Below are 27,409 nucleotides of genomic sequence, written 5' to 3' on the forward strand. Positions count from 1 at the left end.
CAGTAGAGTCCCTTGTGTTTCCCAGATGTGGTGACTTCATTTTTAGTGTCTTCTATGGAAGATAGTTGACTCTGACAAAATGCCCCCAGTCAGCAGGGAGATCACCTGTGAGAGATAGTAGATTGTGGTAGATGATCCTGCAGAAGGCTGTCCTTTATTGTTGATGTTGCACCTTAAATAAATAACAAACACACGGTGCAACAATCCAACTTAGGACACCTGACTGAGGATACCAAAAATCATCCACTAGCCCTGGGTGCTCTGTCATGGGGAACTCAGCCAGACTGCACGAGATACGAGAACCAGGATTTCGATGGTCATCACCAGCAGTAATCCCAGCAGCCATTCATCTGAGCCACCTCATGACCAAGTATATGGGGAGACTTTTAGCAATGTTATCATGGAGTCTGGGGGAAAATTACAGGTAATATAAATAACACTGATCCTGTGATTCTAACCATGATCTCCATGGTCATCACCAGCAGTAATCCTGGCAGCCATTCAGCTGAGCCACCACACAACCAAGTATACAATGAAGCTATTATAATGTTATCATGCAGTCTGGGGGAAAATTACAGGTAATATAAATAACACTGGTCCTGGGAATCTAACCTGCCTGAGATTCGAACCATGATCTCCACCAGCAGTAATCTTGGCAGCCATTCACCTGAGCCACCACATGATTCAGCTGAATTGGCTGCCAGGATTAAGGCTGGTGATGACCATGGAGATCCTGATTTGAATCCCAGGACCAGTGTTATTTATATTACCTGTAATTTTCCCCCAGACTCCATGATAACATTTGTAATAGTCTCTTCATATTCTTGGCTGCCAGGATTACTGCTGTTGATAACAAAGAGTGTAACTATATTACACATAAAGTATAAAAAGTGAATCCCTGGGACTGGATACCAGCTGCTGTCCATGTGTAATCAGATAAGCTCTTATTCACTTATAATGTATGTTTCATATGATTAAACTCATACAGGTGCAACAGTGAAGGAATGGGAAGGTAGACTGGGAGTGTAACTCAGGAGCTGTCCCATCACTAGCAGCAGAGGACCTGGTTACTAGCTGACTGTGCCAGCTCATGACTTGCATAAGAGCGGTGACTTTAGTAATATTGTCATGCAGTGTTAACAATTTTACTACGTCCCTTTATATAATGTTAGTTTGCATCCTAGATTTTGTGGTCCTATTAGCTGATCACCTGCATAAATAGGTCTCATCCACCATTGACCAGGCACTATAACAGGCCATTATATAGAAAGAAGAACTAATAGGAGCTTATTTCTTTATTCCCCAGCCGTCAACGACCCGACCCGTGGATTCCAAGAGTGAGCGATTATCCAACCATCCGAACACCACAGCTGTGGAGAAAGCAGACAAGAGCCACGCTCTGAAGGCTAAACAGAGTGCCACCAAGAAGAAAGACAAGGAGAAGGTAGGACGCCTGTCTGTGATGTCATACCGTCATCCGCCTCCTAAGTGTCATCTCAGCTTCTTCACTGGTGAACCATGGCCACTGCCTGTAGCCGGGATGTACCTACCTAATTATGTATGAATATCAGACCCTCAAACATTACTCCTTCCACATAATGCCCTGCTCCGGAACTGACCACTGATATAATTGATGAGATGAGTGTTTCTAAGCATCAGTTACTGAATGAAGCCCAGATACCGGCAATAGCAGGAAGTCAGACTGTATCCTATTTCATAATGTTGTCTTGATGATTTTCAGCAATACGGGGAGCTCAGCTGATCCTCCTGGTTAGATGAGTAACCCGAGCAGAGATAGTATATAGACAGTAATAAGACAGACAAGGAATAGCTCGACACCAGATGGTCGTCAGTTAATTGGTCAACATGGTGAAAAGTTCAACACAAAAAAAAGGTTGACACATGGTTTTTCATGATTTTTAGGGTTGTTAGGCTAAAATATAAACAAAACATGTTGACCCTTTTGTGTCTGTCGACATTTTGACCATGTCGACCTCTTAACTCTATTGACCTAAAACACTGTCGACCAATTAACAGTCAGCCTAATGACCCTGTCTACCTATTGTCTGTCGACTATCTAATATCACCCTATTGCTTGTCTATCTAATTACTGTCTATCTATCAATCCACATCCGCTGGAACAGAGAGACAAAGGACTCGGATAATCTAGTGAGTGTCCTACGTTAATTGTTCATGCCCCATTCGGATCCCGCTGTATCTACAGTACATGAAAGCAGAATGCAACATTAGGGATCAGTAGTGACAGATGGCTCAACAGGTAGATGGCACCCTGTGGTCGAATGGGTCACAATCTTGGGGTGTAATCACTAGCGTATTTAAGAATTTTGAAGGCACATTTTCCCTGCCCAACCAAGCTACTGTAACCAGCTAGCTTTAGGTGCTCAGAAGGCAGATAGCCAAGGAAACTTATCCCAGGTCACAATAATACCTCTTTTCCACCAAAAACCCGGGTCCGACCTGGGTTTTCAGACATGGTTCCAACCCAGGTCAGACCCCATTTACACAGCACCATCGATCTGGGTTATTCTCAGGTCAGCCCCGTTCACACTGAACCTGGGTCTCCCCTGCTAAACTTGTGAGGTCATAAAAAGTGGGAGGTGACTGCTCCACAACCACCAATCAGCTCATTTTAGGCATGACTCAGGTCAGATAACCACGGTTGCGCCGTTTGCACTGCAACATAACCCAGGTCCATCCTGGGTCCGACTCTTATAGCTACCTGGGTTGGATTGCCGGGTCACTTAACCTGGGTTATTTTTCAGGGACCCTTTTACACTGAGCTGCGACCCGGGTAGAACCAGCAATAACCCAGGTTTTTGCTCTGGTGTGAAAGGGGTATTAGCCAGCATCTCCAGCAATTCTCAGTGTCATTGCACCTGACTCAAGAGGTGGACAAAGCCCGGGTTGGTGCTGCGGCTTCGGCCATAGCGCAGCGGGGAAGTTATGCAAATGCTGCCGGTGGCATATTGTGTAATTGTGGTCTGGTCTCATATCTCCCACTCATTTTTCATTGCTAATTCAGGGCCAAATGATATGATTAAATAATCCAGGACAGGTTACGTTAATTGGAATGTAAGTAGGGCAATGGGAGTTGTGATGAAATCGGTCATGTTGGAGGGCATTGATGATCCCGTAAAGTGGAATAAATCAGTTAAGTTTGAGTCTGAGAGAATATTAATAAAGTCTTTGCTATAGGAGCCCCAGAAGAAGGAGGACAGAACTACGGTCAGCAACGGGGCGAGCGGCATCCCCAGTGTGGTGACGCAGCCAGGGCCGACTAAGAAAGAGGACCTCAAAACAGCCAAAAAACGTAAGTCACGTGACAGGACAGGAGGCTGCATCCTGGTCATGTTATGGCTGTATTCCGTGCTGTACAGTTATCGAAGTTCTGAAGATGAGCAGCTGATGGGTCAGTATCTTCTCATTGAGTAATCTATGTGCCGTTACCTTACAGAAGTGCTCAACCCTGACCAAAAAGGCACACGTGGAAAAGGCGTTAAATCTGCCACCAAGAGAGCTCCCTTGTCAGAGCAAGAGGTAAGCTGGACGAGGAACCGAGGCTCTTCAGCTGGCGTTGGATCACAGCTTCAATGCTGTGTTAGCTTAATGGGAGACCCAAACAGAGACCATTAGTCTTGTTGTATTATGGCAGACCCAACCTCATGTAGCCTTGTTTTGGTTATGGTCCTAAGTAACCTCTTACACCAGTGTTTGCCAACTCCAGTCATCAGGGACCCCTAGCAATGCAGGTTTTACATATCTCCTCAGGATCACAAGTGAAGTTGGCACCACCTGTGGATCAGCAATTAATACATCTGTGCACCATCTAGGAGATCTGGAAAACAAGCACTGTTAGGGTTCCCTGAGGACTGACGGTGAGAAATACTGTCTTATGCAATGGTAAAACGGGAAGCTCATGTCTAGTGTCATAATTGGAGACCTCACCCCATCTAGCACTTATCTAGTGGTATAATGGGAAATGGTGCCCCAAGTAGCCTCTTTAATCCAGGTACCAGCCTCTTATTTAGAGGTATAATGGGAGATAATGTCCCCTATTTAGAGGTATAGTGTTATTATTGCAGCATTAGGTATAAAGCATGGAAGTAATGAGAAATGTGTTCTGGATGCATAAAGTCTCATATAAAGTCATTCAAAACACAAACACCGACACACGTATACTGTGGTTTTGGCTGCAAGTTACCACAAACACCCACACACGTATACTGTGGTTTTGGCTGCAAGTTACCACAAACACCCACACACGTATACTGTGGTTTTGGCTGCAAGTTAACACAAACACCCACACACGTATACTGTGGTTTTGGCTGCAAGTTACCACAAAAAACTGATAAAGACAAATTGTGTATGAATATGTCCCTCCAATGTCACTTATTAACTGAATGCAATATCTTATGTTATTTCTCTACAATTACTCATATACCTCTCAGCAAGTGGAGCCCACAGAGGTGGTCAACCCTTTATTGGAAGCCGCCGAGTTCCGACATGGGAAAGTATTTCTCCCAGGAAACAAAGTTCTCATCAGCCTAAACCTTTCACGTAAGTCACATAAACGCAAGGCAAGGACCCAAGGATCATCTAGTCAGCTGTACCTCGCCGTCAGTTTGTTACCCTCCTTTCTGGATATAGGGCAGGAACCTTATCTGTACAACAGGAGACTCTGTATCTGGACAGATAAAGTAAGGTCCTCAGGCCACCCTAACAGTCCAGGTTTTAAGGATATCCATGCTTGACCACGGGTGAGAATCAGTTCCTCAGTCAATTTGATTTAGCCACCTGTGCTGAACCAAGGATATCTGTAAAACCTGAGCTGTTGGGGTGCCTTGAGGACGGCGTTTGGGAACCTCTGTTTTGTGATCTTCCTTATTTGTTGTACAATCCATGTCAGGAACCATACCGCATACCATACAAGAAAGTACCTGTAAAAGAGGTGTATATAACGTAGTGTGTTTAAAACGTTTTGTTTTTGTATGAATACTATTATACATACATCAACGAATAGGTAAAAACAGCTTTTCTGTTGGACTTTTGGTTTGAATCCATAGGAAACTATTACATGAGTTGTTTTTGCCTATTCATTGATGTACATGCAATATATTTTGTTATTGTATAAATAAATGTAAAACATATTACACGGTTTCATTATACTTAGTGCATGTCCTATATGGTTCCTGATGCGGATTGGACAACCAACAGCAACCAACAGGACAGATCACAAAAGACCCACAATATACAGATCAGCGCACAGAGGGCCTAATTCAGACCCGCTCGCAAGCAGGTCGATGTTGGCCAAGTGCGCATGCGCACGACGGAGGCGGCTCTGAATCAGGGCCAGGTTCCTTTATTTGCTAGAAGTAAAATGTAAATCACTTTGGCCTCAGAGGCGCACGCAATCCCAACGCACTGCCGAAGTTCAGCAATTATTTGCCACTGAAAACCCTACAGCACATGCATTACAGAGTGTACACACAAAGGTAGTATTGCGATCGGGACATATGGCATCAGAAATGGGGTGGCAAAGCGGTGGCCGTTCCTGGGCGGTGCCCTGTAGTCAACGCAAACCCCCCCATCTCCTGGGTGTGCCGTGGTCATATCAGTGATAGCGGCTGCGTCCTCAGACGCACAGCTGCAGCCACACAGGCCATGTACAGACAGAGACATGTGATTTTTCAATGCTAACTATTCAGACGCAGGCTAGTGCACCAGGGAACAGCTGATACTAGCATTAGTGTGTTATAGCTACGCACCAGCGTGCAAATCATGCCCTTTGTGTGCACTGTTGTATAAAATACACTAGAGGGCGCAGTCTTTACTTTATTTTTCCATTTATGTTTTCCTCAGACTATTGATTTGAAATCTGTGTAAGTGCTTTGTCTCCACAAGAGTCTCGCACATCGGTCAGTCTCAGTGGGGATATCTTATACCATATTCACTTAGAGGGTCTATCGCAGACTCTGAGCCAGATGATAACTGATAAATCAGCAGTCAGGTCCAACCGAATGATTCCTCTTGTTATGAAGGCCATAGATTTGCCACAAACTCTCTGTGATATGGACAAGACTATCAGCCTGGCCGTGGTGATACAACTATATGCAAAGCTGATTATAGATTTTCAGCACAGGGAAAGGCAAAAAGCCCTGTACACAGGGAGGGAAACCCTCTGCTTTGTAGATACATACTGTATAGAAATGATTAAAATATAACCTTTTGTGATATACGTTACCTGCTGAAGCCCCATTAAATATATATTTATACATAGAATAAAATGGGGATGTAGCACCCACTTCATTAAATTCAAATCTGCAGGGAACAGGATCACAGAGGAAGGATTAAAAGGCTTTGTGGCAGCAATGGAGACACAGGTGCAGGAGACCAAGCCGATTCCCGGCACCAAGAGCCACACAGGACTAATGCGGCTATGTGTGGGGGTAAGCACTCCGTATATAGCGGCTGTGTGTGGGGGTAAGCACTCCGTATATAGCGGCTGTTTGTGTGTGAGCATGCTGTATATATAGCGGCTGTGTGTGGGGGTAAGCACTCCGTATATAGCGGCTGTGTGTGTGTGAGCATGCTGTATATAGCGGCTGTGTGTGGGGGTAAGCACTCCGTATATAGCGGCTGTGTGTGTGTGAGCATGCTGTATATATAGCGGCTGTGTGTGGGGGTAAGCACTCCGTATATAGCGGCTGTGTGTGTGTGAGCATGCTGTATATATAGCGGCTGGGTGTGGGGGTAAGCACTCCGTATATAGCGGCTGTGTGTGGGGGTAAGCACTCCGTATATAGCGGCTGTGTGTGTGTGAGCATGCTGTATATATAGCGGCTGTGTGTGGGGGTAAGCACTCCGTATATAGCGGCTGTGTGTGGGGGTAAGCACTCCGTATATAGCGGCTGTGTGTGTGTGATCATGCTGTATATATAGCGGCTGTGTGTTGGGGTAAGCACTCCGTATATAGCGGCTGTGTGTGGGGGTAAGCACTCCGTATATAGCGGCTGTGTGTGTGTGTGTGAGCATGCTGTATATATAGCGGCTGTGTGTGGGGGTAAGCACTCCGTATATAGCAGCTGTGTGTGTGTGAGCATGCTGTATATATAGTGGCTGTGTGTTGGGGTAAGCACTCCGTATCTAGCGGCTGTGTGTGGGGGTAAGCACTCCGTATATAGCGGCTGTGTGTGTGTGAGCATGCTGTATATATAGCGGCTGTGTGTGGGGGTAAGCACTCCGTATATAGCGGCTGTGTGTGGGGGTAAGCACTCCGTATATAGCGGCTGTGTGTGTGTGAGCATGCTGTATATATAGCGGCTGTGTGTGGGGGTAAGCACTCCGTATATAGCGGCTGTGTGTGTGTGAGCATGCTGTATATATAGCGGCTGTGTGGGGGTAAGCACTCCGTATATAGCGGCTGTGTGTGGGGGTAAGCACTCCGTATATAGCGGCTGTGTGTGTGTGAGCATGCTGTATATATAGTGGCTGTGTGTGGGGGTAAGCATGCTGTACAGCGGCTGTGTGGGGGTAAGCACTCCGTATATAGCGGCTGTGTGTGTGTGAGCATGCTGTATATATAGCGGCTGTGTGTGGGGGTAAGCACTCCGTATATAGCGGCTGTGTGTGGGGGTAAGCACTCCGTATATAGCGGCTGTGTGTGTGTGAGCATGCTGTATATATAGCGGCTGTGTGTGGGGGTAAGCACTCTGTATATAGCGGCTGTGTGTGTGTGAGCATGCTGTATATATAGCGGCTGTGTGTGGGGGTAAGCACTCTGTATATTGCGACTGTGTGGGGGTAAGCATGCTGTATAGCGGCTGTGTGTGGGGGTAAGCACTCCGTATGTAGCGGCTGCGTGTGGGGTAAGCACTCCGTATATAGCGGCTGTTTGTGTGTGAGCATGCTGTATATACAGTCAGGTCCATAAATATTGGGACATTGACAGAATTTTTATATTTTGGCCTCTATTCACCAGCACAATGGCTTTGAAATGAAACAAACAAGATGTGCTTTAACTGCAGACTTTCAGATTTAATTTGAGGGTAATTACATCCAAATCGGGTGAACGGTGTAGGAATTACAACAGTTTCAATATGTGCCTCCCACTTTTTAAGGGGCCAAAAGTAATGGGACTATCAACTCAAAAGCTATTTCATGGACAGGTGTGGGCTATATCCTCGTTATTTCATTATCAATTAAGCAGGTAAAAGGTCTGGAGTTGATTCTAGGTGTGACATTTGCATTTGGAATCAGTTGCTGTCGACTCTCAATATGAGATCCCAAGAGCTGTCACTATCAGTGAAGCAAACCATCATTAGACTGAAAAATCAAAACAAACCCATCAGAGAGATAGCAAAAACATTACGTGTGGCCAAATCAACTGTTTGGAACATTCTTAAAAAGAAAGAACGCACCGGAGAGCTCAGCAACACCAAAAGACTCGGAAGACCACGGAAAACAACTGTGGTGGATGACAAAATAATTATTTCCCTGGTGAAGAAAAACCCCTTCACAACAGTTGGCCAAATCAAGAACACTCTCCAGGAGGTAGATGTATATGTGTCAAAGTCAACAATCAAGAGAAGACTTTACAAGAGTGAATATAGAGGGTTCACCACAAGATGTAAACCATTGGTAAGCCACAAAAACAGGAAGACCAGATTAGAGTTTGCCAAACAACATCTAAAAAAGCCATTACAGTTCTGGAACAACATCCTACTGACAGATGAGACAAAGATCAACTTGTACCAGAGTGATGGGAAGAGAAGGAAAGGAACTGCTCATGATCCAAAACATACCACCTCATCAGTGAAGCATGGTGGTGGTAGTGTCATGGTGTGGGCATGTATGGCTGCCAATGGAACTGGTTCCCTTGTATTTATTGATGATGTGACTGCTGACAAAAGCAGCAGAATGAATTCTGAAGTGTTTCGGGCAATATTATATGCTCATATTTAGTGAAATGCTTCAGAATTCATTGGACGGTGCTTCACAGTGCAGATGGACAATGACCCGAAGCATACTGCAAAAGCAACCAAAGAGTTTTTTAAGGCTAAAAAGTGGAATGTTATACAATGGCCAAGTCAATCCCCTGACCTGAATCCGATTGAGCATGCATTTCACTTGATGAAGACAAAACTGAAGGGAAAATGCCCCAAGAACAAGCAGGAACTGAAGACATTTGCAGTAGAGGCCTGGCAGAGCATCACCAGGGATGAAACCCAGTGTCCGGTGTTGTCTATGCGTTCCAGACTTCAGGCTGTAATTGCCTGCAAAGGATTTGCAACAAAGTATTAAAAAGTGAAAGTTAGATTTAGGATTGTTTCGTTTGTCCCATTACTTTTGGCCCCTTAAAAAGTGGGAGGCACATATAGAAACCGTTGTAATTCCTACACCGTTCACCTGATTTGGATGTAATCACCCTCAAATTAAATCTGAAAGTCTGCAGTTAAAGCACATCTTGTTTGTTTCATTTCAAAGCCATTATGGTGGTGAATAGAGGCCAAAATATGAAAATTCTGTCAATGTCCCAATATTTATGGACCTGACTGGATAGCGGCTGTGTGTGGGGGTAAGCACTCTGTATATAGCGGCTGTGTGTGTGTGTGTGTGAGCATGCTGTATATATAGCGGCTGTGTGTGGGGGTAAGCACTCCGTATATAGCGGCTGGGTGTGGGGGTAAGCACTCCGTATATAGCGGCTGTTTGTGTGTGAGCATGCTGTATATATAGCGGCTGTGTGTGGGGGTAAGCACTCTATATAGCGGCTGTGTGTGTGTGAGCATGCTGTATAAATAGCGGCTGTGTGTGGGGGTAAGCACTCTGTATATAGCGGCTGTGTGTGTGTGAGCATGCTGTATAAATAGCGGCTGTGTGTGGGGGTAAGCACTCTGTATATAGCGGCTGTGTGTGTGTGTGAGCATGCTGTATAAATAGCGGCTGTGTGTGGGGGTAAGCACTCCGTATATAGCGGCTGGGTGTGGGGGTAAGCACTCCGTATATAGCGGCTGTTTGTGTGTGAGCATGCTGTATATATAGCGGCTGTGTGTGGGGGTAAGCACTCTATATAGCGGCTGTGTGTGTGTGTGAGCATGCTGTATAAATAGCGGCTGTGTGTGGGGGTAAGCACTCTGTATATAGCGGCTGTGTGTGTGTGAGCATGCTGTATATATAGCGGCTGTGTGTGGGGGTAAGCACTCTGTATATAGCGGCTGTGTGTGTGTGAGCATGCTGTATAAATAGCGGCTGTGTGTGGGGGTAAGCACTCTGTATATAGCGGCTGTGTGTGTGTGAGCATGCTGTATATATAGCGGCTGTGTGTGGGGGTAAGCACTCTATATAGCGGCTGTGTGTGTGTGTGAGCATGCTGTATAAATAGCGGCTGTGTGTGGGGGTAAGCACTCTGTATATAGCGGCTGTGTGTGTGTGAGCATGCTGTATATATAGCGGCTGTGTGTGGGGGTAAGCACACTGTATATAGCGGCTGTGTGTGTGTGAGCATGCTGTATATATAGCGGCTGTGTGTGGGGGTAAGCACTCTATATAGCGGCTGTGTGTGTGTGTGAGCATGCTGTATAAATAGCGGCTGTGTGTGTGTGAGCATGCTGTATATATAGCGGCTGTGTGTGGGGGTAAGCACTCCGTATATAGCGGCTGTGTGTGTGTGAGCATGCTGTATATATAGCGGCTGTGTGGGGGTAAGCACTCCGTATATAGCGGCTGTGTGTGGGGGTAAGCACTCCGTATATAGCGGCTGTGTGTGTGTGAGCATGCTGTATATATAGTGGCTGTGTGTGGGGGTAAGCATGCTGTACAGCGGCTGTGTGGGGGTAAGCACTCCGTATATAGCGGCTGTGTGTGTGTGAGCATGCTGTATATATAGCGGCTGTGTGTGGGGGTAAGCACTCCGTATATAGCGGCTGTGTGTGGGGGTAAGCACTCCGTATATAGCGGCTGTGTGTGTGTGAGCATGCTGTATATATAGCGGCTGTGTGTGGGGGTAAGCACTCTGTATATAGCGGCTGTGTGTGTGTGAGCATGCTGTATATATAGCGGCTGTGTGTGGGGGTAAGCACTCTGTATATTGCGACTGTGTGGGGGTAAGCATGCTGTATAGCGGCTGTGTGTGGGGGTAAGCACTCCGTATGTAGCGGCTGCGTGTGGGGTAAGCACTCCGTATATAGCGGCTGTTTGTGTGTGAGCATGCTGTATATACAGTCAGGTCCATAAATATTGGGACATTGACAGAATTTTTATATTTTGGCCTCTATTCACCAGCACAATGGCTTTGAAATGAAACAAACAAGATGTGCTTTAACTGCAGACTTTCAGATTTAATTTGAGGGTAATTACATCCAAATCGGGTGAACGGTGTAGGAATTACAACAGTTTCAATATGTGCCTCCCACTTTTTAAGGGGCCAAAAGTAATGGGACTATCAACTCAAAAGCTATTTCATGGACAGGTGTGGGCTATATCCTCGTTATTTCATTATCAATTAAGCAGGTAAAAGGTCTGGAGTTGATTCTAGGTGTGACATTTGCATTTGGAATCAGTTGCTGTCGACTCTCAATATGAGATCCCAAGAGCTGTCACTATCAGTGAAGCAAACCATCATTAGACTGAAAAATCAAAACAAACCCATCAGAGAGATAGCAAAAACATTACGTGTGGCCAAATCAACTGTTTGGAACATTCTTAAAAAGAAAGAACGCACCGGAGAGCTCAGCAACACCAAAAGACTCGGAAGACCACGGAAAACAACTGTGGTGGATGACAAAATAATTATTTCCCTGGTGAAGAAAAACCCCTTCACAACAGTTGGCCAAATCAAGAACACTCTCCAGGAGGTAGATGTATATGTGTCAAAGTCAACAATCAAGAGAAGACTTTACAAGAGTGAATATAGAGGGTTCACCACAAGATGTAAACCATTGGTAAGCCACAAAAACAGGAAGACCAGATTAGAGTTTGCCAAACAACATCTAAAAAAGCCATTACAGTTCTGGAACAACATCCTACTGACAGATGAGACAAAGATCAACTTGTACCAGAGTGATGGGAAGAGAAGGAAAGGAACTGCTCATGATCCAAAACATACCACCTCATCAGTGAAGCATGGTGGTGGTAGTGTCATGGTGTGGGCATGTATGGCTGCCAATGGAACTGGTTCCCTTGTATTTATTGATGATGTGACTGCTGACAAAAGCAGCAGAATGAATTCTGAAGTGTTTCGGGCAATATTATATGCTCATATTTAGTGAAATGCTTCAGAATTCATTGGACGGTGCTTCACAGTGCAGATGGACAATGACCCGAAGCATACTGCAAAAGCAACCAAAGAGTTTTTTAAGGCTAAAAAGTGGAATGTTATACAATGGCCAAGTCAATCCCCTGACCTGAATCCGATTGAGCATGCATTTCACTTGATGAAGACAAAACTGAAGGGAAAATGCCCCAAGAACAAGCAGGAACTGAAGACATTTGCAGTAGAGGCCTGGCAGAGCATCACCAGGGATGAAACCCAGTGTCCGGTGTTGTCTATGCGTTCCAGACTTCAGGCTGTAATTGCCTGCAAAGGATTTGCAACAAAGTATTAAAAAGTGAAAGTTAGATTTAGGATTGTTTCGTTTGTCCCATTACTTTTGGCCCCTTAAAAAGTGGGAGGCACATATAGAAACCGTTGTAATTCCTACACCGTTCACCTGATTTGGATGTAATCACCCTCAAATTAAATCTGAAAGTCTGCAGTTAAAGCACATCTTGTTTGTTTCATTTCAAAGCCATTATGGTGGTGAATAGAGGCCAAAATATGAAAATTCTGTCAATGTCCCAATATTTATGGACCTGACTGGATAGCGGCTGTGTGTGGGGGTAAGCACTCTGTATATAGCGGCTGTGTGTGTGTGTGTGTGAGCATGCTGTATATATAGCGGCTGTGTGTGGGGGTAAGCACTCCGTATATAGCGGCTGGGTGTGGGGGTAAGCACTCCGTATATAGCGGCTGTTTGTGTGTGAGCATGCTGTATATATAGCGGCTGTGTGTGGGGGTAAGCACTCTATATAGCGGCTGTGTGTGTGTGAGCATGCTGTATAAATAGCGGCTGTGTGTGGGGGTAAGCACTCTGTATATAGCGGCTGTGTGTGTGTGAGCATGCTGTATAAATAGCGGCTGTGTGTGGGGGTAAGCACTCTGTATATAGCGGCTGTGTGTGTGTGTGAGCATGCTGTATAAATAGCGGCTGTGTGTGGGGGTAAGCACTCCGTATATAGCGGCTGGGTGTGGGGGTAAGCACTCCGTATATAGCGGCTGTTTGTGTGTGAGCATGCTGTATATATAGCGGCTGTGTGTGGGGGTAAGCACTCTATATAGCGGCTGTGTGTGTGTGTGAGCATGCTGTATAAATAGCGGCTGTGTGTGGGGGTAAGCACTCTGTATATAGCGGCTGTGTGTGTGTGAGCATGCTGTATATATAGCGGCTGTGTGTGGGGGTAAGCACTCTGTATATAGCGGCTGTGTGTGTGTGAGCATGCTGTATAAATAGCGGCTGTGTGTGGGGGTAAGCACTCTGTATATAGCGGCTGTGTGTGTGTGAGCATGCTGTATATATAGCGGCTGTGTGTGGGGGTAAGCACTCTATATAGCGGCTGTGTGTGTGTGTGAGCATGCTGTATAAATAGCGGCTGTGTGTGGGGGTAAGCACTCTGTATATAGCGGCTGTGTGTGTGTGAGCATGCTGTATATATAGCGGCTGTGTGTGGGGGTAAGCACACTGTATATAGCGGCTGTGTGTGTGTGAGCATGCTGTATATATAGCGGCTGTGTGTGGGGGTAAGCACTCTATATAGCGGGTGTGTGTGTGTGAGCATGCTGTATAGCGGCTGTGTGTGTGTGAGCATGCTGTATATATAGCGGCTGTGTGTGGGGGTAAGCACTCTATATAGCGGCTGTGTGTGTGTGTGTGAGCATGCTGTGTATATATAGCGGCTGTGTGTGGGGGTAAGCACTCTGTATATAGCGGCTGTGTGTGTGTGTGAGCATGCTGTATAAATAGCGGCTGTGTGTGGGGGTAAGCACTCTGTATATAGCGGCTGTGTGTGTGTGAGCATGCTGTATATATAGCGGCTGTGTGTGGGGGTAAGCACTCTGTATATAGCGGCTGTGTGTGTGTGAGCATGCTGTATAAATAGCGGCTGTGTGTGGGGGTAAGCACTCTGTATATAGCGGCTGTGTGTGTGTGAGCATGCTGTATATATAGCGGCTGTGTGTGGGGGTAAGCACTCTATATAGCGGCTGTGTGTGTGTGTGAGCATGCTGTATATATAGCGGCTGTGTGTGGGGGTAAGCACACTGTATATAGCGGCTGTGTGTGTGTGAGCATGCTGTATATATAGCGGCTGTGTGTGGGGGTAAGCACTCTATATAGCGGCTGTGTGTGTGTGTGAGCATGCTGTATAGCGGCTGTGTGTGTGTGAGCATGCTGTATATATAGCGGCTGTGTGTGGGGGTAAGCACTCTATATAGCGGCTGTGTGTGTGTGTGTGAGCATGCTGTGTATATATAGCGGCTGTGTGTGGGGGTAAGCACTCTGTATATAGCGGCTGTGTGTGTGTGAGCATGCTGTATATATATAGCGGCTGTGTGTGGGGGTAAGCACTCTATATAGCGGCTGTGTGTGTGTGTGAGCATGCTGTATATATAGCGGCTATGTGTGGGGGTAAGCACTCTATATAGCGGCTGTGTGTGTGAGCATGCTGTATAGCGGCTGTGTGTGTGTGAGCATGCTGTATATATAGCGGCTGTGTGTGGGGGTAAGCACTCTATATAGCGGCTGTGTGTGTGTGTGAGCATGCTGTATAAATAGCGGCTGTGTGTGTGTGAGCATGCTGTATATATAGCGGCTGTGTGTGGGGGTAAGCACTCTGTATATAGCGGCTGTGTGTGTGTGAGCATGCTGTATATATAGCGGCTGTGTGTGGGGGTAAGCACTCTATATAGCGGCTGTGTGTGTGTGTGTGAGCATGCTGTATAGCGGCTGTGTGTGTGTGAGCATGCTGTATATATAGCGGCTGTGTGTGGGGGTAAGCACTCTGTATATAGCGGCTGTGTGTGTGTGAGCATGCTGTATATATAGCGGCTGTGTGTGGGGGTAAGCACTCTATATAGCGGCTGTGTGTGTGTGTGTGAGCATGCTGTATATATAGCGGCTGTGTGTGGGGGTAAGCACTCTATATAGCGGCTGTGTGTGTGTGTGTGAGCATGCTGTATATATAGCGGCTGTGTGTGTGTGAGCATGCTGTATATATAGCGGCTGTGTGTGGGGGTAAGCACTCTATAGCGGCTGTGTGTGTGTGAGCATGCTGTATATATAGCGGCTGTGTGTGGGGGTAAGCACTCTATATAGCGGCTGTGTGTGTGTGTGTGTGAGCATGCTGTATATATATCGGCTGTGTGTGGGGGTAAGCACTCTATGTAGCGGCTGTGTGTGTGTGTGAGCATGCTGTATATATAGCGGCTGTGTGTGGGGCTAAGTACTCTATATAGCGGCTGTGTGTGTGTGTGAGCATGCTGTATATGTAGCGGCTGTGTGTGGGGGTAAGCACTCTATATAGCGGCTGTGTGTGTGTGAGCATGCTGTATATATAGCGGCTGTGTGTGGGGGTAAGCACTCTATATAGCGGCTGTGTGTGTGTGTGTGAGCGTGCTGTATATATAGCGGCTGTGTGTGGGGGTAAGCACTCTATATAGCGGCTGTGTGTGTGTGAGCATGCTGTATATATAGCGGCTGTGTGTGGGGGTAAGCACTCTATATAGCGGCTGTGTGTGTGAGCATGCTGTATATATAGCGGCTGTGTGTGGGGGTAAGCACTCTATATAGCGGCTGTGTGTGTGTGTGTGAGCATGCTGTATATATAGCGGCTGTGTGTGGGGGTAAGCACTCTATATAGCGGCTGTGTGTGTGTGTGAGCATGCTGTATATATAGCGGCTGTGTGTGGGGGTAAGCACTCTATATAGCGGCTGTGTGTGTGTGAGCATGCTGTATATATAGCGGCTGTGTGTGGGGGTAAGCACTCTGTATATAGCGGCTGTGTGTGTGTGAGCATGCTGTATATATAGCGGCTGTGTGTGGGGGTAAGCACTCTATATAGCGGCTGTGTGTGTGTGTGAGCATGCTGTATAGCGGCTGTGTGTGTGTGTGTGAGCATGCTGTATATATAGCGGCTGTGTGTGGGGGTAAGCACTCTATATAGCGGCTGTGTGTGTGTGTGTGAGCATACTGTATAGCGGCTGTGTGTGTGTGTGAGCATGCTGTATAAATAGCGGCTGAGTGTGTGTGTGTGAGCATGCTGTATATATAGCGGCTGTGTGTGGGGGTAAGCACTCTATATAGCGGCTGTGTGTGTGTGTGTGAGCATGCTGTATATATAGCGGCTGTGTGTGGGGGTAAGCACTCTATATAGCGGCTGTGTGTGTGTGTGAGCATGCTGTATATATAGCGGCTGTGTGTGGGGGTAAGCACTCTATATAGCGGCTGTGTGTGTGTGAGCATGCTGTATATATAGCGGCTGTGTGTGGGGGAAAGCACTCTATATAGCGGCTGTGTGTGTGTGTGTGAGCATGCTGTATATATAGCGGCTGTGTGTGGGGGTAAGCACTCTATATAGCGGCTGTGTGTGTGTGAGCATGCTGTATATATAGCGGCTGTGTGTGGGGGTAAGCACTCTATATAGCGGCTGTGTGTGTGTGTGTGTGAACATGCTGTATATATAGCGGCTGTGTGTGGGGGTAAGCACTCTATATAGCGGCTGTGTGTGTGTGTGTGTGAGCATGCTGTATATATAGCGGCTGTGTGTGTGTGAGCATGCTGTATATATAGCGGCTGTGTGTGGGGGTAAGCACTCTATATAGCGGCTGTGTGTGTGTGTGTGTGAGCATGCTGTATATATAGCGGCTGTGTGTGGGGGTAAGCACTCTATAGCGGCTGTGTGTGTGTGAGCATGCTGTATATATAGCGGCTGTGTGTGGGGGTAAGCACTCTATATAGCGGCTGTGTGTGTGTGTGTGAGCATGCTGTATATATAGCGGCTGTGTGTGGGGGTAAGCACTCTATATAGCGGCTGTGTGTGTGTGTGAGCATGCTGTATATATAGCGGCTGTGTGTGGGGGTAAGCACTCTATATAGCGGCTGTGTGTGTGTGTGTGTGAGCATGCTGTATATATAGCGGCTGTGTGTGTGTGAGCATGCTGTATATATAGCGGCTGTGTGTGGGGGTAAGCACTCTATATAGCGGCTGTGTGTGTGTGAGCATGCTGTATATATAGCGGCTGTGTGTGGGGGTAAGCACTCTATATAGCGGCTGTGTGTGTGTGAGCATGCTGTATATATAGCGGCTGTGTGTGGGGGTAAGCACTCTATATAGCGGCTGTGTGTGTGTGAGCATGCTGTATATATAGCGGCTGTGTGTGGGGGTAATCACTCTATATAGCGGCTGTGTGTGTGTGTGAGCATGCTGTACATATAGCGGCTGTGTGTGGGGGTAAGCACTCTATATAGCGGCTGTGTGTGTGTGAGCATGCAGTATATATAGCGGCTGTGTGTGGGGGTAAGCAATCTATATAGCGGCTGTGTGTGTGTGTGAGCATGCTGTATATATAGCGGCTGTGTGTGGGGGTAAGCACTCTATATAGCGGCTGTGTGTGTGAGAATGCTGTATATATAGCGGCTGTGTGTGGGGGTAAGCACTCTATATAGCGGCTGTGTGTGTGTGTGTGAGCATGCTGTATATATAGCGGCTGTGTGTGGGGGTAAGCACTCTGTATATAGCGGCTGTGTGTGTGTGAGCATGCTGTATCTATAGCGGCTGTGTGTGGGGGTAAACACTCTATATAGCGGCTGTGTGTGTGTGTGTGTGAGCATGCTGTATAGCGGCTGTGTGTGTGTGAGCATGCTGTATATATAGCGGCTGTGTGTGGGGGTAAGCACTCTATATAGCGGCTGTGTGTGTGTGTGAGCATGCTGTATATATAGCGGCTGTGTGTGGGGCTAAGCACTCTATATAGCGGCTGTGTGTGTGTGTGTGTGTGAGCATGCTGTATATATAGCGGCTGTGTGTGGGGGTAAGCACTCTATATAGCGGCTGTGTGTGTGTGAGCATGCTGTATATATAGCGGCTGTGTGTGGGGGTAAGCACTCTATATAGCGGCTGTGTGTGTGTGAGCATGCTGTATATATAGCGGCTGTGTGTGGGGGTAAGCACTCTATATAGCGGCTGTGTGTGTGTGTGTGTGAGCATGCTGTATATATAGCGGCTGTGTGTGGGGGTAAGCACTCTATATAGCGGCTGTGTGTGTGTGTGAGCATGCTGTATATATAGCGGCTGTGTGTGGGGGTAAGCACTCTATATAGCGGCTGTGTGTGTGTGAGCATGCTGTATATATAGCGGCTGTGTGTGGGGGTAAGCACTCTGTATATAGCGGCTGTGTGTGTGTGAGCATGCTGTATATATAGCGGCTGTGTGTGGGGGTAAGCACTCTATATAGCGGCTGTGTGTGTGTGTGTGAGCATGCTGTATAGCGGCTGTGTGTGTGTGAGCATGCTGTATATATAGCGGCTGTGTGTGGGGGTAAGCACTCTATATAGCGGCTGTGTGTGTGAGCATGCTGTATAAATAGCGGCTGTGTGTGGGGGTAAGCACTCTGTATATAGCGGCTGTGTGTGTGTGAGCATGCTGTATATATAGCGGCTGTGTGTGGGGGTAAGCACTCTGTATATAGCGGCTGTGTGTGTGAGCATGCTGTATATATAGCGGCTGTGTGTGGGGGTAAGCACTCTATATAGCGGCTGTGTGTGTGTGTGTGTGTGTGTGAGCATGCTGTATAGCGGCTGTGTGTGTGTGTGAGCATGCTGTATAAATAGCGGCTGTGTGTGGGGGTAAGCACTCTGTATATAGCGGCTGTGTGTGGGGGTAAGCACTCTATATAGCGGCTGTGTGTGTGTGAGCATGCTGTATATATAGCGGCTGTGTGTGGGGGTAAGCACTCTATATAGCTGCTGTGTGTGTGTGTGAGCATGCTGTATATATAGCGGCCTAGTGTGGGGGTAAGCACTCTATATAGCGGCTGTGTGTGTGTGAGCATGCTGTATATATAGCGGCTGTGTGTGGGGGTAAGCACTCTGTATATAACGGCTGTGTGTGTGTGAGCATGCTGTATATATAGCGGCTGTGTGTGGGGGTAAGCACTCTATATAGCGGCTGTGTGTGTGTGTGTGTGTGAGCATGCTGTATAGCGGCTGTGTGTGTGTGTGAGCATGCTGTATAAATAGCGGCTGTGTGTGGGGGTAAGCACTCTGTATATAGCGGCTGTGTGTGGGGGTAAGCACTCTATATAGCGGCTGTGTGTGTGTGAGCATGCTGTATATATAGCGGCTGTGTGTGGGGTTAAGCACTCTATATAGCGGCTGTGTGTGTGTGTGTGAGCATGCTGTATATATAGCGGCTGTGTGTGGGGGTAAGCACTCTATATAGCGGCTGTGTGTGTGTGAGCATGCTGTATATATAGCGGCTGTGTGTGGGGGTAAGCACTCTATATAGCGGCTGTGTGTGTGTGAGCATGCTGTATATATAGCGGCTGTGTGTGGGGGTAAGCACTCTGTATATAGCGGCTGTGTGTGTGTGAGCATGCTGTATATATAGCGGCTGTGTGTGGGGGTAAGCACTCTATATAGCGGCTGTGTGTGTGTGTGTGAGAGCATGCTGTATAGCGGCTGTGTGTGTGTGTGAGCATGCTGTATAAATAGCGGCTGTGTGTGGGGGTAAGCACTCTGTATATAGCGGCTGTGTGTGTGTGAGCATGCTGTATATATAGCGGCTGTGTGTGGGGGTAAGCACTCTATATAGCGGCTGTGTGTGTGTGATCATGCTGTATATATAGCGGCTGTGTGTGGGGGTAAGCACTCTATATAGCGGCTGTGTGTGTGTGTGTGTGTGAGCATGCTGTATATATAGCGGCTGTGTGTGGGGGTAAGCACTCTGTATATAGCGGCTGTGTGTGTGTGTGAGCATGCTGTATAAATAGCGGCTGTGTGTGGGGGTAAGCACTCCGTATATAGCGGCTGGGTGTGGGGGTAAGCACTCTGTATATAGCTGCTGTGTGTGTGAGCATGCTGTATATATAGCGGCTGTGTGTGGGGGTAAGCACTCTATATAGCGGCTGTGTGTGTGTGAGCATGCTGTATATATAGCGGCTGTGTGTGGGGGTAAGCACTCTATATATCGGCTGTGTGTGAGCATGCTGTATATATAGCGGCTGTGTGTGGGGGTAAGCACTCTATATAGCGGCTGTGTGTGTGTGAGCATGCTGTATATATAGCGGCTGTGTGTGGGGGTAAGCACTCTATATAGCGGCTGTGTGTGTGTGAGCATGCTGTATATATAGCGGCTGTGTGTGGGGGTAAGCACTCTGTATAGCGGCTGTGTGTGTGTGTGAGCATGCTGTATATATAGCGGCTGTGTGTGGGGGTAAGCACTCTATATAGCGGCTGTGTGTGTGTGTGTGAGCATGCTGTATATATAGCGGCTGTGTGTGGGGGTAAGCACTCTGTATATAGCGGCTGTGTGTGTGTGAGCATGCTGTATATATAGCGGCTGTGTGTGGGGGTAAGCACTCTATATAGCGGCTGTGTGTGTGTGTGTGTGTGAGCATGCTGTATAGCGGCTGTGTGTGTGTGTGAGCATGCTGTATAAATAGCGGCTGTGTGTGGGGGTAAGCACTCTGTATATAGCGGCTGTGTGTGGGGGTAAGCACTCTATATAGCGGCTGTGTGTGTGTGAGCATGCTGTATATATAGCGGCTGTGTGTGGGGGTAAGCACTCTATATAGCGGCTGTGTGTGTGTGTGTGAGCATGCTGTATATATAGCGGCTGTGTGTGGGGGTAAGCACTCTATATAGCGGCTGTGTGTGTGTGTGTGAGCATGCTGTATATATAGCGGCTGTGTGTGGGGGTAAGCACTCTATAGCGGCTGTGTGTGTGTGAGCATGCTGTATATATAGCGGCTGTGTGTGGGGGTAAGCACTCTATAGCGGCTGTGTGTGTGTGAGCATGCTGTATATATAGCGGCTGTGTGTGGGGGTAAGCACTCTATATAGCGGCTGTGTGTGTGTGTGTGAGCATGCTGTATATATAGCGGCTGTGTGTGGGGGTAAGCACTCTATATGGCGGCTGTGTGTGTGTGTGTGAGCATGCTGTGTATATATAGCGGCTGTGTGTGGGGGTAAGCACTCTATATAGCGGCTGTGTGTGTGTGTGTGAGCATGCTGTATAGCGGCTGTGTGTGTGTGAGCATGCTGTATATATAGCGGCTGTGTGTGGGGGTAAGCACTCTATATAGCGGCTGTGTGTGTGTGTGTGAGCATGCTGTATATATAGCGGCTGTGTGTGGGGGTAAGCACTCTATATGGCGGCTGTGTGTGTGTGTGAGCATGCTGTGTATATATAGCGGCTGTGTGTGGGGGTAAGCACTCTATATAGCGGCTGTGTGTGTGTGTGTGAGCATGCTGTATAGCGGCTGTGTGTGTGTGAGCATGCTGTATATATAGCGGCTGTGTGTGGGGGTAAGCACTCTATATAGCGGCTGTGTGTGTGTGTGAGCATGCTGTATAAATAGCGGCTGTGTGTGGGGGTAAGCACTCTGTATATAGCGGCTGTGTGTGTGTGTGAGCATGCTGTATATATAGCGGCTGTGTGTGGGGGTAAGCACTCTGTATATAGCGGCTGTGTGTGTGTGAGCATGCTGTATATATAGCGGCTGTGTGTGTGAGCATGCTGTATATATAGCGGCTGTGTGTGGGGGTAAGCACTCTATATAGCGGCTGTGTGTGTGTGAGCATGCTGTATATATAGCGGCTGTGTGTGGGGGTAAGCACTCTATATAGCGGCTGTGTGTGTGAGCATGCTGTATATATAGCGGCTGTGTGTGGGGGTAAGCACTCTATATAGCGGCTGTGTGTGTGTGTGTGAGCATGCTGTATATATAGCGGCTGTGTGTGGGGGTAAGCACTCTATATAGCGGCTGTGTGTGTGTTTGAGCATGCTGTATATATAGCGGCTGTGTGTGGGGGTAAGCACTCTATATAGCGGCTGTGTGTGAGAGCATGCTGTATATATAGCGGCTGTGTGTGGGGGTAAGCACTCTATATAGCGGCTGTGTGTGTGTGTGTGAGCATGCTGTATATATAGCGGCTGTGTGTGGGGGTAAGCACTCTATATAGCGGCTGTGTGTGTGTGAGCATGCTGTATATATAGAGGCTGTGTGTGGGGGTAAGCACTCTATATAGCGGCTGTGTGTGTGTGAGCATGCTGTATATATAGCGGCTGTGTGTGGGGGTAAGCACTCCGTATATAGCGGCTGTGTGTGTGTGAGCATGCTGTATATATAGCGGCTGTGTGTGGGGGTAAGCACTCTGTATATAGCGGCTGTGTGTGTGTGTGAGCATGCTGTATATATAGCGGCTGTGTGTGGGGGTAAGCACTCTGTATATAGCGGCTGTGTGTGTGTGAGCATGCTGTATATATAGCGGCTGTGTGTGTGAGCATGCTGTATATATAGCGGCTGTGTGTGGGGGTAAGCACTCTATATAGCGGCTGTGTGTGTGTGAGCATGCTGTATATATAGCGGCTGTGTGTGGGGGTAAGCACTCTATATAGCGGCTGTGTGTGTGAGCATGCTGTATATATAGCGGCTGTGTGTGGGGGTAAGCACTCTATATAGCGGCTGTGTGTGTGTGTGTGAGCATGCTGTATATATAGCGGCTGTGTGTGGGGGTAAGCACTCTATATAGCGGCTGTGTGTGTGTGAGCATGCTGTATATATAGCGGCTGTGTGTGGGGGTAAGCACTCTATATAGCGGCTGTGTGTGTGTTTGAGCATGCTGTATATATAGCGGCTGTGTGTGGGGGTAAGCACTCTATATAGCGGCTGTGTGTGTGTGTGAGAGCATGCTGTATATATAGCGGCTGTGTGTGGGGGTAAGCACTCTATATAGCGGCTGTGTGTGTGTGTGTGAGCATGCTGTATATATAGCGGCTGTGTGTGGGGGTAAGCACTCTATATAGCGGCTGTGTGTGTGTGAGCATGCTGTATATATAGCGGCTGTGTGTGGGGGTAAGCACTCTATATAGCGGCTGTGTGTGTGTGTGTGAGCATGCTGTATATATAGCGGCTGTGTGTGGGGGTAAGCACTCCGTATATAGCGGCTGTGTGTGTGTGAGCATGCTGTATATATAGCGGCTGTGTGTGGGGGTAAGCACTCTATATAGCGGCTGTGTGTGTGTGAGCATGCTGTATATATAGCGGCTGTGTGTGGGGGTAAGCACTCTATATAGCGGCTGTGTGTGTGTGTGAGCATGCTGTATAGCGGCTGTGTGTGTGTGAGCATGCTGTATATATAGCGGCTGTGTGTGGGGGTAAGCACTCTGTATATAGCGGCTGTGTGTGGGGGTAAGCACTCTGTATATAGCGGCTGTGTGTGTGTGTGAGCATGCTGTATATATAGCGGCTGTGTGTGGGGGTAAGCACTCTATATAGCGGCTGTGTGTGTGTGTGAGCATGCTGTATATATAGCGGCTGTGTGTGGGGGTAAGCACTCTGTATATAGCGGCTGTGTGTGTGTGTGTGAGCATGCTGTATAGCGGCTGTGTGTGGGGGTAAGCACTCTATATAGCGGCTGTGTGTGTGTGTGAGCATGCTGTATAAATAGCGGCTGTGTGTGGGGGTAAGCACTCTGTATATAGCGGCTGTGTGTGTGTGAGCATGCTGTATATATAGCGGCTGTGTGTGGGGGTAAGCACTCTGTATATAGCGGCTGTGTGTGTGTGAGCATGCTGTATATATAGCGGCTGTGTGTGGGGGTAAGCACTCTATATAGCGGCTGTGTGTGTGTGTGAGCATGCTGTATATATAGCGGCTGTGTGTGGGGGTAAGCACTCTATATAGCGGCTGTGTGTGTGTGTGTGAGCATGCTGTATATATAGCGGCTGTGTGTGGGGGTAAGCACTCTGTATATAGCGGCTGTGTGTGTGTGTGAGCATGCTGTATAAATAGCGGCTGTGTGTGGGGGTAAGCACTCCGTATATAGCGGCTGGGTGTGGGGGTAAGCACTCCGTATATAGCGGCTGTTTGTGTGTGAGCATGGTGTATATATAGCGGCTGTGTGTGGGGGTAAGCACTCTATATAGCGGCTGTGTGTGTGTGAGCATGCTGTATAAATAGCGGCTGTGTGTGGGGGTAAGCACTCTATATAGCGGCTGTGTGTGTGTGAGCATGCTGTATATATAGCGGCTGTGTGTGGGGGTAAGCACTCTATATAGCGGCTGTGTGTGTGTGTGTGAGCATACTGTATAGCGGCTGTGTGTGTGTGAGCATGCTGTATATATAGCGGCTGTGTGTGTGTGAGCATGCTGTATAAATAGCGGCTGTGTGTGGGGGTAAGCACTCTATATAGCGGCTGTGTGTGTGTGTGAGCATGCTGTATAAATAGCGGCTGTGTGTGGGGGTAAGCACTCTGTATATAGCGGCTGTGTGTGTGTGAGCATGCTGTATATATAGCGGCTGTCTGTGGGGGTAAGCACTCTATATAGCGGCTGTGTGTGTGAGCATGCTGTATAAATAGCGGCTGTGTGTGGGGGTAAGCACTCTGTATATAGCGGCTGTGTGTGTGTGAGCATGCTGTATATATAGCGGCTGTGTGTGGGGGTAAGCACTCTGTATATAGCGGCTGTGTGTGAGCATGCTGTATATATAGCGGCTGTGTGTGTGGGGGTAAGCACTCTATATATCGGCTGTGTGTGTGTGAGCATGCTGTATAGCGGCTGTGTGTGTGTGAGCATGCTGTATATATAGCGGCTGTGTGTGGGGGTAAGCACTCTATATAGCGGCTGTGTGTGTGTGTGAGCATGCTGTATAAATAGCGGCTGTGTGTGGGGGTAAGCACTCTGTATATAGCGGCTGTGTGTGTGAGCATGCTGTATATATAGCGGCTGTGTGTGGGGGTAAGCACTCTGTATATAGCGGCTGTGTGTGTGTGAGCATGCTGTATATATAGCGGCTGTGTGTGTGGGTAAGCACTCTATATAGCGGCTGTGTGTGTGTGTGTGAGCATGCTGTATAGCGGCTGTGTGTGTGTGAGCATGCTGTATATATAGCGGCTGTGTGTGGGGGTAAGCACTCTATATAGCGGCTGTGTGTGTGTGTGAGAGCATGCTGTATAAATAGCGGCTGTGTGTGGGGGTAAGCACTCCGTATATAGCGGCTGGGTGTGGGGGTAAGCACTCCGTATATAGCGGCTGTGTGTGTATGAGCATGCTGTATATATAGCGGCTGTGTGTGGGGGTAAGCACTCTATATAGCGGCTGTGTGTGTGTGTGTGAGCATGCTGTATAGCGGCTGTGTGTGTGTGAGCATGCTGTATATATAGCGGCTGTGTGTGGGGGTAAGCACTCTGTATATAGCGGCTGGGTGTGGGGGTAAGCACTCCGTATATAGCGGCTGTTTGTGTGTGAGCATGCTGTATATATAGCGGCTGTGTGTGGGGGTAAGCACTCTATATAGCGGCTGTGTGTGTGAGCATGCTGTATAAATAGCGGCTGTGTGTGGGGGTAAGCACTCCGTATATAGCGGCTGGGTGTGGGGGTAAGCACTCCGTATATAGCGGCTGTTTGTGTGTGAGCATGCTGTATATATAGCGGCTGTGTGTGGGGGTAAGCACTCTATATAGCGGCTGTGTGTGTGTGTGAGCATGCTGTATAAATAGCGGCTGTGTGTGGGGGTCAGCACTCTGTATATAGCGGCTGTGTGTGTGTGAGCATGCTGTATAAATAGCGGCTGTGTGTGGGGGTAAGCACTCTGTATATTGCGGCTGTGTGTGTGTGAGCATGCTGTATATATAGCGGCTGTGTGTGGGGGTAAGCACTCTATATAGCGGCTGTGTGTGTGTGAGCATGCTGTATAGCAGCTGTGTGTGTGTGAGCATGCTGTGTATATATAGCGGCTGTGTGTGGGGGTAAGCACTCTATATAGCGGCTGTGTGTGTGTGTGAGCATGCTGTATAAATAGCGGCTGTGTGTGGGGGTAAGCACTCTGTATATAGCGGCTGTGTGTGTGTGAGCATGCTGTATATATATATAGCGGCTGTGTGTGGGGGTAAGCACTCTGTATATAGCGGCTGTGTGTGTGTGAGCATGCTGTATAAATAGCGGCTGTGTGTGGGGGTAAGCACTCTGTATATAGCGGCTGTGTGTGGGGGTAAGCACTCTATATAGCGGCTGTGTGTGTGTGTGTGAGCATGCTGTATATATAGCGGCTGTGTGTGGGGGTAAGCACTCTATATAGCGGCTGTGTGTGTGTGAGCATGCTGTATATATAGCGGCTGTGTGTGGGGGTAAGCACTCTATATAGCGGCTGTGTGTGTGAGCATGCTGTATATATAGCGGCTGTGTGTGGGGGTAAGCACTCTATATAGCGGCTGTGTGTGTGTGAGCATGCTGTATATATAGCGGCTGTGTGTGGGGGTAAGCACTCTATATAGCGGCTGTGTGTGTGTGAGCATGCTGTATATATAGCGGCTGTGTGTGGGGGTAAGCACTCTATATAGCGGCTGTGTGTGTGTGTGAGCATGCTGTATATATAGCGGCTGTGTGTGGGGGTAAGCACTCTATATAGTGGCTGTGTGTGTGTGTGAGCATGCTGTATAGCGGCTGTGTGTGTGTGAGCATGCTGTATATATAGCGGCTGTGTGTGGGGGTAAGCACTCTATATAGCGGCTGTGTGTGTGTGTGAGCATGCTGTATAAATAGCGGCTGTGTGTGGGGGTAAGCACTCTGTATATAGCGGCTGTGTGTGTGTGAGCATGCTGTATATATAGCGGCTGTGTGTGGGGGTAAGCACTCTGTATATAGCGGCTGTGTGTGTGTGAGCATGCTGTATATATAGCGGCTGTGTGTGGGGGTAAGCACTCTATATAGCGGCTGTGTGTGTGTGTGTGAGCATACTGTATAGCGGCTGTGTGTGTGTGTGAGCATGCTGTATAAATAGCGGCTGAGTGTGTGTGTGTGTGAGCATGCTGTATATATAGCGGCTGTGTGTGGGGGTAAGCACTCTATATAGCGGCTGTGTGTGTGTGTGTGAGCATGCTGTATATATAGCGGCTGTGTGTGGGGGTAAGCACTCTATATAGCGGCTGTGTGTGTGTGTGTGAGCATGCTGTATATATAGCGGCTGTGTGTGGGGGTAAGCACTCTATATAGCGGCTGTGTGTGTGTGAGCATGCTGTATATATAGCGGCTGTGTGTGGGGGAAAGCACTCTATATAGCGGCTGTGTGTGTGT

General features: G+C 47.9%; 1 protein-coding gene across 4 annotated transcripts in view; it reads left to right on the plus strand.

The window, feature by feature from the left end:
* The window catches only part of LRRC71 (leucine rich repeat containing 71), a 102,512-nt gene that overhangs the window by 19,161 nt on the left and 55,942 nt on the right, over positions 1 to 27,409 (plus strand). For 2 of the 4 annotated variants that reach the window (XM_088449646.1, XM_088449648.1), the window contains 5 exons: positions 1,307 to 1,444; positions 3,217 to 3,331; positions 3,476 to 3,558; positions 4,470 to 4,578; positions 6,346 to 6,467. In XM_088449646.1, coding sequence (XP_088305772.1) covers positions 1,307 to 1,444; positions 3,217 to 3,331; positions 3,476 to 3,558; positions 4,470 to 4,578; positions 6,346 to 6,467 — 567 coding nt within the window. The remainder of the gene's footprint in view (positions 1 to 1,306; positions 1,445 to 3,216; positions 3,332 to 3,475; positions 3,559 to 4,469; positions 4,579 to 6,345; positions 6,468 to 27,409) is intronic. The other 2 variants (XM_088449647.1, XM_088449649.1) reach the window with 2 other exon arrangements.

The sequence above is a fragment of the Taudactylus pleione genome, unplaced genomic scaffold (assembly GCF_031769625.1).
Source record: "Taudactylus pleione unplaced genomic scaffold, aTauple2 ptg000490l, whole genome shotgun sequence".
Classification (NCBI taxonomy): domain Eukaryota; kingdom Metazoa; phylum Chordata; class Amphibia; order Anura; family Myobatrachidae; genus Taudactylus; species Taudactylus pleione.